The sequence below is a fragment of the Synchiropus splendidus genome, chromosome 4, assembly GCF_027744825.2.
Source record: "Synchiropus splendidus isolate RoL2022-P1 chromosome 4, RoL_Sspl_1.0, whole genome shotgun sequence".
Classification (NCBI taxonomy): domain Eukaryota; kingdom Metazoa; phylum Chordata; class Actinopteri; order Syngnathiformes; family Callionymidae; genus Synchiropus; species Synchiropus splendidus.
In genome coordinates, this window is record NC_071337.1 from 27,718,441 (window position 1) to 27,732,009 (window position 13,569).

General features: G+C 47.8%; 1 protein-coding gene across 6 annotated transcripts; it reads left to right on the plus strand.

The window, feature by feature from the left end:
- The first annotated feature begins 3,351 nt into the window (after window positions 1-3,351).
- Window positions 3,352-13,335, plus strand: LOC128757048 (zinc finger protein 800-like). 6 transcript variants are annotated; one of them, XM_053862059.1, is made up of 12 exons: window positions 3,352-3,486; window positions 6,123-6,199; window positions 6,258-6,504; window positions 6,566-6,670; window positions 6,731-6,874; window positions 6,945-7,119; window positions 7,187-7,355; window positions 9,321-9,522; window positions 9,594-9,922; window positions 10,008-11,009; window positions 11,102-11,211; window positions 11,765-13,335. In XM_053862059.1, exons 2-11 carry the CDS (start codon window positions 6,143-6,145, stop codon window positions 11,204-11,206), a joined length of 2,535 nt encoding a protein of 844 aa, XP_053718034.1. In that variant the 5' UTR covers window positions 3,352-3,486; window positions 6,123-6,142; the 3' UTR covers window positions 11,207-11,211; window positions 11,765-13,335. The 6 variants fall into 6 exon arrangements, with proteins under 6 accessions (XP_053718034.1, XP_053718035.1, XP_053718031.1 ...); XM_053862060.1 differs by having other exon boundaries at window positions 3,353-3,486; window positions 6,261-6,504; XM_053862056.1 differs by having other exon boundaries at window positions 3,394-3,728; window positions 12,264-13,335.
- Window positions 13,336-13,569: the final 234 nt, after the last annotated feature.

Below are 13,569 nucleotides of genomic sequence, written 5' to 3' on the forward strand. Positions count from 1 at the left end.
ACCTGTAGAATTCGCATTTTGTTTTCATGTTCCTCCTTCAAATATTTCATGTACTGTTTGTGGAATTTTCTTTTCTTCTGTTCATGGATTGTTGTCAGTGGAAAGGTGGTGGCATTGCCTTCACTCATGAGCAGCACCTGACTGTTCCAACATGTTCATGTATGTAAAAATAAAGATTCCACTGTATTTTCCAGAATAAGTGATCAATGTTTGCTATACCCATCCAGAGGTTGGTGTTGCTCCATTAATCCAGACAGCAAGTCCTTCATCAGTTTTGTTTTGGTTTTGGAAGCCCAGCACCAGATGGGAATCGCTCCCTTCTAACATCTGCCTGCTCTTTTCTTCCAGCCAGTTTAAGGCTCTCCCGCAGTCTCTTTAAAAGTCGGCATCACTCAATATAAGCATCTTAGAAAACATGGACATAATATGTTTCTCTAGCATTGAACTGACTGCAAATGGCAGCCCAAGCAGTCTTTCTCTTTTGCTCAGTGGCAGCAGTGGTTTTTCCCTTCGATTGCTGGATGGTTTGACACAACGTGTTTTAGAAGTGTTTTTCACACAATGACATTTTTGCCTCTGCCATTGTTTCCCACCAGTAATCCTGATTCCTGTTCAATTCCTGGTTTTAATGCGGACCAAGAGACCTACAGCTGATAATGCCGTACAACCCAGACGTTCTCATTCAGTGTGACGTACCTTACTGCAGGACTCCAGAGTCGCAGACTAACTAAGCCAAATTTAAGCCATGTCCATGAAAACAACTGAATTCTTCTTCCTCAACTAGTCTGGACTAAGGCCTACTCCTCGCTTAATTTAAGCCCTGTTAATGAAATCAGCCCTGGGAGTTCTTAATCCCAACGATGGGACAACATCGACCCGCAAGGATGTGCTGTTCCAGTCAGAGTGGATGATGTACTTTGGCCCATTTGCCCCACACTTTGGTCCACTCCAGCAGTTTCAGGAAGCTCAATGACTGTGTTAATTCTTTTTTGAGATTTGGACCTGTTAGTTTCATGTTTAAATGTTGTTTTGACATGTTTTTCGTCACCTATTTTCTCCAAAAAATATATTTTGCCAACTTTGTTGCTCTGACATTGAGGAGTTGAGGTGTCAGTGGTTTGGTGCTGCAGAGTGTGTCCTTTGATGAATCAAAATGTTGATTCCAGGTTCCACGTGATCTCTTGCTCTTCCATCGACCTGGCTAGAATAGTGAATAATAATAATAATAATAATAATAATAATAATAATAATAATAATAATAATAATAATAAATGAAGCCTTCCCTTGTGCCTTTGTGTACTTTTGGCAGTGTGTACAAGACAATAAGGAAAGAAAAGTATGCAACATCCAGGTGCAAAGTTTGTCTGTCGAAGTTTGATGCTTTGTTTTGTTTTGCTTGGTTTAATACTTCTGGTCTTCCCAACATCACAAGGCCATGTGACTCATTGTGTCACTGGCTGTTCACATCAGCTGGGCTAGCGCCAACACTTCAACTACACAGAGAACAGTTTCGACGGCTTGTCGAGTTCATCATTTTAAGATTGCTTTCCGCCGACTTTTATGAAATCATGAAATGTAAAAAAAAATGATGCCTCATTAATGTGAACTACTTAAAATCTCACCTATTTCCAACGTGATCATCAAAACACTACATTAAAGTGAAGCACATTCACACCGTTTCAAACTACTGCACACTATAACACTAACAAACTACAACTTATATCACCTCAGAACAATGTTTTTTTAGTGAATCAATCGTTACGAACAACAAGTTGGTGGTCTAGGCGACACAAATCATCGCTGCCAAACAAGAAACGCAACAATGTGAGTGAGGTTGACCAACAAACGGCAACTTTGGAGACAAGTGAAGAACACATTCAGGAATGATGCACGCACATATAGACCACACAGTTCTGCAACTGCGCACAGTCACTTCTGAACTACTCAACTACGACATGTGTTGATGTACAAACTATGCGTGTGCTAATGCAACCCATGGAAAGTTGAACTAAGTAAAAATGTTCACAACAAAAGTTCCTTCAGGTGACACCTGCTGGTCAGGTGTTGCAGTTCATCAGTGAAATCTTGCTCAGTAGCAGCATGAAAAACCTTCAGCAACTAAGTGCAGTAACTGATCTGTTTTCAACATTCTGCTGTTCCACTGTCATTTCATGCCACTGTTGTCTATCAGAAATTCAGTGTGATGACAGTGGAGTCATGAGGGTGTTCAGAATCCGACGTCAAAACTTTATGACGTCCATGTGAGCAGATAAAGGGGGCTGACCAGGGTGGGTGGGCCCTTGCTGAACATGGTGTCCTGTGTTTAACAGAGTTTAAAGCAATTTAATTTGTGAGACACTTTGGAATTGAAGCTGGCGCTGTGCTCCAAACTGGCATGTGATTGGTCAAAATCTGGTTTAGATTTTGCCAAAGTTTGAAAACTGTGCGAAGGTGATGAGCTGAGATCCTTTTTCCCCCTCAGGTTACTTGAACTATGATATTGCCCAAACTTATTATGATCTAAAATCTTGCCTACTGCACCTTTAATGGTGTTGTTATGAGTCAAGCTCTGAAGAGTAACTCCCAACAGTGAGCTGCTGGTTCTGATGGTGATGGTGATGGTGAACATGCGCAGTGCCAATGCAATGAAGCAAAGTCTTGCAGCCGTGAAACAGTGACCTGTGAAAGTATGGGCAACTCAACAGTGAGTGACTGACACCCGTCAGATGTCGCTTGTCTGTTGAGTGGTCATTGTCTACTGCTGTGATCGTTCAACACATGAGACGGACGTGTGTAACTGTCAGTGACTTCAATCAATACAGCGCAGTTGTTCAAACAAGATCACACATGTTGACTGTGGCACTTCCAAATGTTGTATGTTCAAAAGTGTGACAGTTACAATGAGTGCGTCTCTGGCTTCACAAGAGTAATATCAGACTCAAATTTGTCTTTAACTGCAAGCTTAGATGAACAGAGCATTGAGTCATTGCAGAGAGTCACGGCAGCTAAGACCAGTCGATCAGAAGAGGCAGACTTCCTCAGCAAATGAATTTAAGTGAGTTCACTCAGTTGTCTGATTCTGTTTACAAAGTTTAGTTGCAGTCCCACACACCGATGCACAACTCACTCAATATCCATCCTTAAAGTGCTAGACACTCCAACACAAACCTTAGGTCAACTATGCCACTCAATCAAAACTTTGTTTACAAAAACTGCAGGGGTACATACAAACGACACGTTGACATGAGGCACACACTAGCAACTACACGTGTGTCCCACTGACGACGTTTGTTGGCTAAACAACTATGTCGGTGTGAACACATACTCTGCCACTGAACAAGTGTCATGACGTCATGAAAGTCGAGTGAACCGAAGAATTGCTTGGAAACATCAATGAGGGACCAAGTGACGTCACAAAGTTGGACAGAAGATGTTCTGTCACCTGAGTGTCTCGGACGGGACCACAAGTGTCGGACCCAAGTTCCGGTCAGTAAGTTCACGCGACAAAAGTGTCGAGTCAGCTCAGCCGCGAGGGCGCGGGGGTTCGGAGAGGCTCGGTTCGGAGGTGGAGGTGCACCTTTGCGCAGCGGCTGGTGGCGCTCAGCGGATCTGGTGCACAAAGACAGCGGAACTGGTTCCGGCTGCTGCTCGGCACAGAGGCAGCCACACGAGCGCAGTCTCCGTCCGCAGCTCGCCGACGAAGCCCGCACACGTCCAGCGAGGAGGAGGTAAGGGCTCGGTTCTGTCGCGTCGGTGCCGCTCCGGAGCCACCGGTGGCTCTGTCCGCTCCGGCTCTCCGAGCGTGGTCGTCTTAGCAGAAAATGGCGTCATCGCCCTCTTGTTCTGTGGCGAGGCGAGGCGAGACTTCCAGCGGCTCGTAGCGGCCTCAGCTCGCCGCTGCAACCGCCCGGAGCTTCGTACGGTTACCGAAGGACGTTCTGCTCGAACCTATGGAGCCCAATTGTGGCCCGGTTGTCGAGACAATCGTGGAGGAGGACGCGCAAAGATGGAAGGGTCGCTGCTCTGTGCGCCAAGATGGCACGGAACCGCTAAGCGCAGCGATTCGCATCCCAAACTTCCCCATCCCGGGTTAGGAGGGAGCCAGCAGTCGAGCGGCGGGCGGACCCGTCACAACCGAGCGGATTCAGGGGCTATTTGTGTCGCAGGTTCGTGTTTGGAGCTCGACTTTACGCCGCCGCCACGCTGCAGCCAGCGGCCTCGCTCTCTGCGCGAAAGGTGCATTTGGACGCGATGGTTCGGAGGTTCGGGCCCACGGCTCGCTCCGGCGGCACTCGCTTGCTTTCGTTTACACCGCGTTATCGTGGTTTTCACCGTCCGAGAGGGGAGCAGCGGACTTGGAGGGGGATCGTGGTGCAGACGGTGCCATCGGAGCGCCCCGGTTGTCCACAAACACACACGACGAGCACGCGCGCCCGCGCAAGTGTGCACACACACACACTCGCGTTTCAGGGTTTTGCACTTGACTGTGCGGAAGTGCCGCAAAAGAGTCGCACGAACCTTGCGCTGAGCGGACATCTGCTGTAACCGCCGAGTGCGAGCGGGTACCCGCGCGCGCGCGCGCGCGTGTTGGCCAACCTTTTGTAAATAGTTGGGGACTTCGGGATCAAGACCACAATAGTTCATCCGGGCCCTTCGTGTCTCTGAAGCTGCGCTCGCCAGCAGCAGAGGACACCGGACTGTGAGCTGGAGGTCCCGCCACGGACATGGAGCACACACACGCACGCACGCACACCCCTCCGCGTGTGACGACATCAGGTGTACGCGCTTCACATGGATGTCATGATCGGGCGTATGTCCTGTAGTCGGCTGCCTCCATGGAGCTGACGACGGTACAGACAGGACAGAAGCTCCGGCGTGACAGGAGCCACTAGCCCGTTCTGTCCCGGTACATGACGGGAGAATCAAAGTTCTCTACTCACTTCAGAAAGTTGGCGTCATCTACATTGTGTCTGATGAGGCTAAATTACTGTGGTGACCTTTGACCTTGTTGCACAGATGTAGGTTGAATACGTACTAATACTGTCAGGGGACGTGGAGGCAAAGGATTGGTGTTTTCTTGAGAACAACCAGTAGTGAAACTGAAATTGTTGCTGAACATTTAAACATCATCATCGATCTACTGTTGAAGATCATGATGTCTGTAGACGTCACATTGCATGGAGCCTTTTTATTTTACAAACTTTCAGTCTTTTTTGCTGTGCTACTGTAACCACTGAGTTACATGGTGCTGAAACGTTTCCAAAAACAGAAAGCGAAGCAGTAAATGAAAACATAGCATTCGTTTCTAAATGAAGTTGCTGTGTTGTTGTTTACACTCCGGACACCTGTCATGAATGTACATGCTTGCTGAACTGTAGTTCAGGAATGCACATCAACAAAAAATTTAAAACTTCCCTCCTTATTTTTTCCCCCAAAAAACTCAAATGTGGCGTGGCCAGCAGTGCAACACACTTTCATCTGAAATTACCTTCAGTACACCACAAAGCTGATGTATATGTCTGTCTGTTTTTTGGTCAAGTGGCACGCTCACTTCTGACGGTGCGCTAACGCTGTATCCGTGTGTACAAGTGAAGATTCTGCTTCAAAATATGTGTATGTGTTTACGGCTTGTTCACATTTAGTTCTGTTCTGTTATAGTTAGGAAAACACAGTAGTGGAGAGAAGTCCCGCCCTACCTCCACCCTTATAAACGTATTTTTATTTTTTGTTCACTTTTGAACACATTCTTGTATATAAACAAGAAACCTACATTGTCATTTGCATAAGTTGACAGAAGTTAAGTGTTAAGATTTTCGCCAACTCTATACTTAATGAATCTTGACTGCAATCAGATGTTTTTATGTTTAAATGGTCAATTGTGTTTCACAAGTTTTGGGAGTGCTGTGGAGAGTGAATTGGAGAATGGTGTCCCAGCTAGCCTGGAGACCTCCAGAGAAGGATGTAGCTAAGGCCAAGAATGTTAATTCATGTGGTTGGTGAGGCTGACATCAACTCACGGTAAAGTGACTCGCAGGACTAATAAAGAACATCTAATCTAAGTTGTTGTTGGAGAGCAGAGCAGTGCTGCTAATGTGGACCACATGGCTTCTGTTCTGTTGCAGGTGAAGCAGCCCCAGTCAGGATGGTGAAGACCCCGAGGTCAACCGGGAGGAAGAGCACGACTCCTGTCCACAGAGAGGTGACGTAGACACACAGCCTTTGTGCAACAACAAACTTAGTGTGTATAACTGCTCCAGCAGGATGGTCGTCGAGCAGATGTGAAGACGAGGTCCAGCGTCCCTCCGACCAAATCCAGCCCCCAGAGCCCAGGTCAGAGTCCAGTCCCGACCTCCATCAAGGACCCACCAGAACCACAGGTGCCTGCCAAGCCTCTCTGGAAGCCTATCCCCCCATTGCTTCCAGAACCAGAAGCCCAGCAGAGGCCTGAGACCCATGAGCAGAGCTGTCAGACGGAGGAGCTGCAGCACGGGGCGCTGCACTTGGGTCAGTTGGAAAAATACAAACATGTAGGTGATGTTGATGATGGCTGTGATTGTCTGAATAGGTGCGGCAAGGGGGTGTGTGGAGCCCGGGGACCCTCCCCTCCTCCAGCAGCCTCTACAGACCTCCAAGTCAGGCATCCAGCAGATCATCGAGTGTTTCCGCTCAGGTGTGTGCCTCTTCTAGGCTGTGGTGTGCTGGGCCTTACTCAGTGTCCGTGTGTGTGCAGGAACAAGTCAACTGAAGACGATGCTGCTGCGTGAAGTGGAGACAATCTTTGAGTGTAAATTCTGCCGCAGTCTCTTCCGAGGTTTGCCAAACCTGATCACACACAAGGAGTACTATTGCCTGTCCCGCTCTCACGAGGCTGACGGTGAGACACACACACACAAGCATCAAGTTTTTACATGCACTTTGACTCTCGTTTTCTGGTTCTGGTCCAGTAGGTGATGACAGGCAGAACTTGGCCATCAAGGACTTGCTGGAGGCCATCTACCCCAGAGCCGACCGCCCGGACAACATAGTCCGACTTGAGCCCATCCAGACTACGACCAAGGCCGTGTTCCAGTACCTCACCACAGACGAGGACTTGGCCCGGTACCGGTCTCGTACGCCCAGGTGAGTCTGCTAACTCTGCTCTGGCAGGAGCCAGTCATTTGACTCTTTTTCTTTTCTTTGTTCTCAGTTCTCGAGAGAGTCCAGTCGCCTGGGAGCCAGAACCAGTGGATGGAGCAGAGAACGAGCGGTGCAGCCAGGCAGCAGGTTCGGAGAGCCCATCTCAGAACAGGAAGAAGCGCGACACTGAGGAGGAAGCCAAGGGGTCTCAGCCGGAAGACGAAGGCTCCACCAGCGGGGTGAGTGTCCGTGACACTGTCGGCCACTGGACCTGTGGCTGCATGACTACGGCTAGAATCTTAGTCTTGATTAAGTTCATCTGGACTGTCCTCACAATTATTACCAACCATCTTCCATGATGCTGGGGGAAGCGTCCGTTTTTTTTATTGCTTAAAAATAGTGTCTATAACTTTTGATTAGGAACAAACCGAAATGAAAATTCTTGGCCGGAACCGAAACGCAGAACAATCTATTATGCCAATATTAGTGTGACTATGTGTTAACTCGCAAAAATCAATGCAATGCAATCACATACAGTAGTATTCATGCTTCAAATAATAAATCCATATCAAATTATGAAATTATTCATGTCGCAGGGACATTGCAACTTCTTCTTCTTTCTCTTTCGGCTTCTCCGTTCAGGGGTGGCCACAGTGGATCATCCTCCTCCATCTCAACCTGTCCTCTGCTTCTTCTTCTCTCAAACCTACAACCCTCATGTCCTCCTTCACCACCTCCATCAATCTCCTCTTTGGCCTTCCTCTCCACCTTCTGCCTGGCAGTTCCAACCTCAACATCTTCCTACCAATGTACTGACTCTCTCCTCTGTACATGTCCAAACCATCTCAATCTAGCCTCTCTGACTTTGTCTCCTAAACACCTGACATGTGCTGTCCCTCTGATCTACTGCTTCCTGATGCTATCCATCCTGTTCACTCCCAGAGAGAAGCTCAGCATCATCATCTCTGCTACCTCCAGCTCTGCCTCCTGTCTTTCCCTCAGTGCCACTGTTTCCAAACCATACAACGTTGCTGGCCTCACCACCATTTTGTACGCCTTCCTTTCATCCTTGCCGACACCCTTTTGTCACACCTGACACTTTCCTCCAATGATTCCATCCTGCACCCGCTTCTTCACCTCTTTCTCACACCCTCCATCACCCTGGACAGTTGAGCCTCAGTACTTCAAATCCACCACCTTCTTTATCTCTGCATCCTGTAACTTTACCTGTCCGCTTGGCTCCCTCTCATTCATTGCAACAATGTGCAATATACAATTAAATGAAACGCTCAATGTTTTGTTGTCAATTCTTAACCCATCCATGAATAATGGATTCGAACTGTTGGCCAAAGAGTAAAATTAAACATGCTGTGTCTTGTTAAAAAATCACATGCATTTTTATTTTTTTTATAGATTAACAACAACAAAGTTCTTTCATTCAAGTTCATTCTGTGAACTTTAGAGACAGCAGACCATGAAGGTGCGCAGCACAAGTAATTTTTCCATGTCCAAATATGATCTTTATATCGCGGATCAAGTAGTCATGATGACCTTCATCAGACCCAAATAGACCTCAGTGAAACAAGTGTTGACAGACTCTAAAAAGAGCGTTCTTGTCATTGCTTTGGTCCACTGCAGGGAACAGGAACAGCAGCTGCTACAGACTCATTGGAGGAGCGTGACTCTGTAGTTAGCGCCTCAAAGGGGGCAAGAAGAGAGATAGTGTTCTCATTAAGACCCACTGTTGTGACGTGACTGTCTTGGGAGCTCGCTATTAACGTTGTTTGCAGCCAAGGCGTTGGCATGTAATAAACACAACAAAGAGAAAAACTATGCAGATGCACTTGCTCTAGTCGTTTCAGCTTTACACATCTTTACACATTGGTTTCTCAGAAATATCTCCACGCTGCAGACATGTTGGCCAGATGATCCAGCAGAGTTCATTTCTCCTCCACAGCACATTTTTGTATTAAAAAAACATTCTCTTACATCAGAGAAACCTGAGAAACCACTGAGAAATGTACGCTCATTCAGATCAGCCACATGAGTGTAGATGTAATTGCGCCGTCTCCAGATTTGGTCATAATAATGATGAATAATTTGTTCGCTGCCAAAATCATGATCACCAAAAAAATTGAATTAATTTTGCAATACTAACTGGACCTATTGATGACCTTCATTGGTTCTGTCTCAAACCGTTCCAGGTGGAGGATGTCACCATCTCCTGCTGCCTGTGTGGTCAGGACTTCAACTCACGGCGAAGCATCCGGCGTCACTGCCGCAAGATGCACCAGACCAAACTGGAGGAACTTCGCAAATTCACTGAGACCCGGACGGTTCCCACTAGTCTGCTGTCCATGGTCAAAGGCCCGAACCGGGACCGCGTCAAACTTGCCATCGACTTTGGTAATCGTTGAAATATTTGTTTTCTTTTCGAGTAACATGCACTTGGTCTCTGATGCCTCATGCCTCTGCAGGTACCACACGCACTCTCACTGTGCCAACGGGAAAGTCCTGCCAGGTTTGCTTCAAAACATTTGCCACCAAAGCCAATGTTCGGCGTCATTTTGATGAGGTGCACCGGGGTCTGCGGCGAGACGTGATGGCCCCCAGTACCTCCTCACGACCCTCCACTGCCGAGGCCATGAGCCCCAAGAAGTGCAACAACTCATCTCCGACCAGAGGCAGCAACTCCAAGTCAGCACCACCTGTCAGCACCAAGTCCTCCTCTCAGAACAAACCTGCAGCGCCACAGTCCAACACAGCTAGTCGCTGCTCACTCTGCAAGAGGAACTACAGCTCGCAGGTCAGAACCACCATGCTGCTTTTCACTGACGCTGAGAAAACACACTGACTCGAGTTTATTCTAATTCTGCCGTGTTTCCTTGCAGCTCATGTACAAGCGTCACCTGCGCATCGTTCACAAAATCTACAGCCTCAAGAATAAGAAGTCCGCCATGGTGGCAGCGAGCAACAGCATCCAGGTGAAACAGGAAGTGGCAGAAGCATCGGATCAAGAGGACGTCGATGACATGGACACCAGTCCGTCACCGGGCGACAGCGTTAAAAGTAGCAGGGCTGTTCAGACGCAGATTGTTCCCCACAAGGTGAAGGAGGAGGAAGTGCCAGCTGCCGCGTCACAGGCACGGACGGAAAACTCGGGCGGAGGGAACTTAGTGGCGAAAATGAGCAAGCTGTCTGTGGGCTTTGACTTCAAGCAGCTTTTCTGTAAACTGTGCAAGCGGCAGTTCAGCTCACAGCAGAATCTGTCCAAACACATTGAGCTCCACACAGACGGCAATGACATCTTCATCAAGTTCTACCGCTGCCCACTGTGCCGCTACGAGTCTCGCCGCAAGCGTGACGTCCTGCGTCATGTGACCGTCGTCCATAAGAAGTCGTCTCGGTATTTGGCCAAGATCATGCCCAAGCTTGAAAGCCGGGCCGTAAAGCGCCAGGCTGAGGCGGTTCTCAACAGCACCCCAAACACCAAGAAGACTGGCTGCAGCATTAAGGGAGAGGTGAACGGGCGCCACGCCTCCACAACGCTGACTTCGCCTCCCTCGCCGCCACTCACCCGCAAACAGGAGACGTCCACTGCCTCTGAATCGACCTTGTCTCCTCTTCTGTCCGCCACCCGAAAGCAACAGGAAGTTTCTAGCAAGCAGGAGCGGCAGCAGCGGCCCACCAGCCCGCCAATCACCCGCCGCAGCGACAAACTCATGCATCAGCGAAACTCCTTCCCTTCACAGAGCGCCAACCAACAGCCGTCCACACGGCGAGTTGAAGGCTCGCCGGAGAGCGTCAAGGAGACCATGTCCACTGAAGTCAAAGTCACCAAGAACTTCTCTCTGCATGCCTGCGACCAGTGCGGGAAAGCGTTTGCCAAAAAGGTAATAGTGTTATTTGAATGCAACCATGAATCCGTTGCCTGGGTGATCTGTCTGGCCCACCCAACAACTTTGACATGAGTCTGTTTTGTCAGGTGTATCTCGAGTCTCACAAGCGGAGCCACCGTAACGCAGAGGAGACGGATACAGCCAGCCGGCGCAAAGGCGTCAACACCCGCTCCAAGTCCCTCATCTGGTGATACGTGTACGTGTGTGACTTTGACTGCAGCCTTGATAGAAGCTAACGTAGCTGAAGTAGTTGCTCACAATCTTTTCGTTAAGTTTCTGAACATGGCAACACTGGTACGTGAAGGTGTCATAATCAAAATGAAACTTGGTGACGTACTATCAGGCAGTGCTAATGTCACATCAATGCCCAGCTGGCAAGTTTGAGAGTCGTAGCATGGTAGGGGAAGGTGCCGTCTTCCTCGCCCTCCGACAGGCTGGAGTGGCTCTCCTCCCATTGGCTATTGCACTTGGTCACTGTCACTGTCATTGTGGTTGACATCGTGCAAGGGTCATTTATCTGCTTAAACTTACTGTAAGGTAACATCAGGAAATAGTTCTGTTTTTTTTCTTCTTCATGATAGTTCCAGCATTGCTCAAAAGATTGTGGGATGAATTTGAATTAATATGAAGTTTTAAGTGATAGCAGTTATAGTGAGCTGTCACCGCTAAACTAGCCGATAAAACGGTAAGGTGATGGGGAATCCTCCGGTTTAAATTGAATGCTAATATTCATGTTCTGGTGGCTGCAGGGTGCCAGACACTGGGGGATGAAGCACAGTGATAAAATGAAGGACTTCAACCCGCAACCCTCCTGCTGCTCAAGAACCAAATAGTCTTCTGACAACAAACATCAGACGATGGTGTCATTGACAGCGTCATGTGGAGCTGACGCTCATGAACAAGATTTGCTTTTCCTGTTTCATTTTACAAGGCTGAAATGAACTTGAACCTCGGCGTTACTCTGCTGCTGTTTTTAATTTTCTCGTTCTCTTAAAGGTTTCTAATTTTGTCGTTTCCTTTAACAGCCAGCAGGGTGACAGCAGTTCCGTTTGCTAGATATAATTCGAGTAACACAAGATATTAAAACTACGTTGGACCAAATAGTGGATTGAACTTCATGAGTGCTTTCAGGGAACATGATGGATGAGGACGAGGGAACATGCAGGAAGGATTCACTCAAGTGTTCTTGATGACTGTAGTTCAAAAAGATTTTCAGTTCTTACTGCGACTTTTGTTTTGTTATTGTAGTGCCCGGTGTCTCCAGCAGGAGCCGCGCTTTGACGAAACGGGAACTTGTCCCGGATGCCACAACAGCTCTGTTGCCAGACCGAGTTGTTGCTCACCTGTCACCACCTGATGGTCAGATGTTTGACTGCTACCCTGATTGTTTTGTTCCCCACCTGATGGTCAGATGTTTGACTGCTACCCTGATTGTTTTGTTCCCCACCTGATGGTCAGATGTTTGACTGCTACCCTGATTGTTTTGTTCCCCACCTGATGGTCAGATGTTTGACTGCTACCCTGATTGTTTTGTTCCCCACCTGATGGTCAGATGTTTGACTGCTACCCTGATTGTTTTGATCCTTTTATACGTCACCTTGTTTTTTAAGGAAATCACTTAACTTTACAAATATTTACGTTGCCAATGTTGTAGTTCATCCTTTTTAGAATTCCTGTCTTGCTGCTGCCTGTAAAGCCTACTGCTGTGTTCCCTCAGGGAACTGTTGTGTTCCCTCCAGGAACTATAGCTCCTCAAGTTTATACCCATTATTTTAGTTTGCTCAAAAGCAACTGCGAATACTAGTAAACTGAAGGAGCAACAAATTGATTTGGGGTCACACGATAATCACTTGTGGGAACAAAAGTGAAGGTTCCACCGATCCATCTGGGAACAGAGTGATTTATTAGCCAGAGGAGCTTGCAACGGTGAGAAAGTGGAAAGGAGAGGTGGCACGGGAACCGGCAGAATATTATTTGGAGACGGCCTCAGGTTTTATAACAATGCATGTACTGTGATCCACAAATGTGGCAGCAACATGCCATCAGCACGGACCCCTTTGGCAGTCAGTAATGACTTGGTTTTGATTGACAGATGGGGAACTTCAAGCGGATGACATTACTGTCGTCAAACGTGTCTGTAAACACTGAGAACCTTGTGGAGGTTGAAGTGAGCGTGGTCCGCCTGCTCTGGCCTGTCGCACAGGCGTGACCACTAAGATGGAAGATTTAACTTTATTTTTGTACGTGAGCGTGAAGAAAGGAGCAACACATTTCTGTTTATGTTTTCATGCCAGACAAACACGAATGTGAATAAAAGCTACAAACCTATGACTTGGCGTTTGCTATACTGGTCGTGCTGCTGAGTGGGACTGGACTTAAGTCTGTAAAGAACACTGGGGGTTTCATATTGAGACAGGTGCAGATCACTTCCATAAAACGTCATTCACTCACAAAACCACATTTGCGGTTCTAAAAGCTTCCAGTGGATGGCAGTGTTGACTGATATCAAGACCCGGACCGCACGTGCGCGCCTGTTGGAAAACCCCCTCATCGA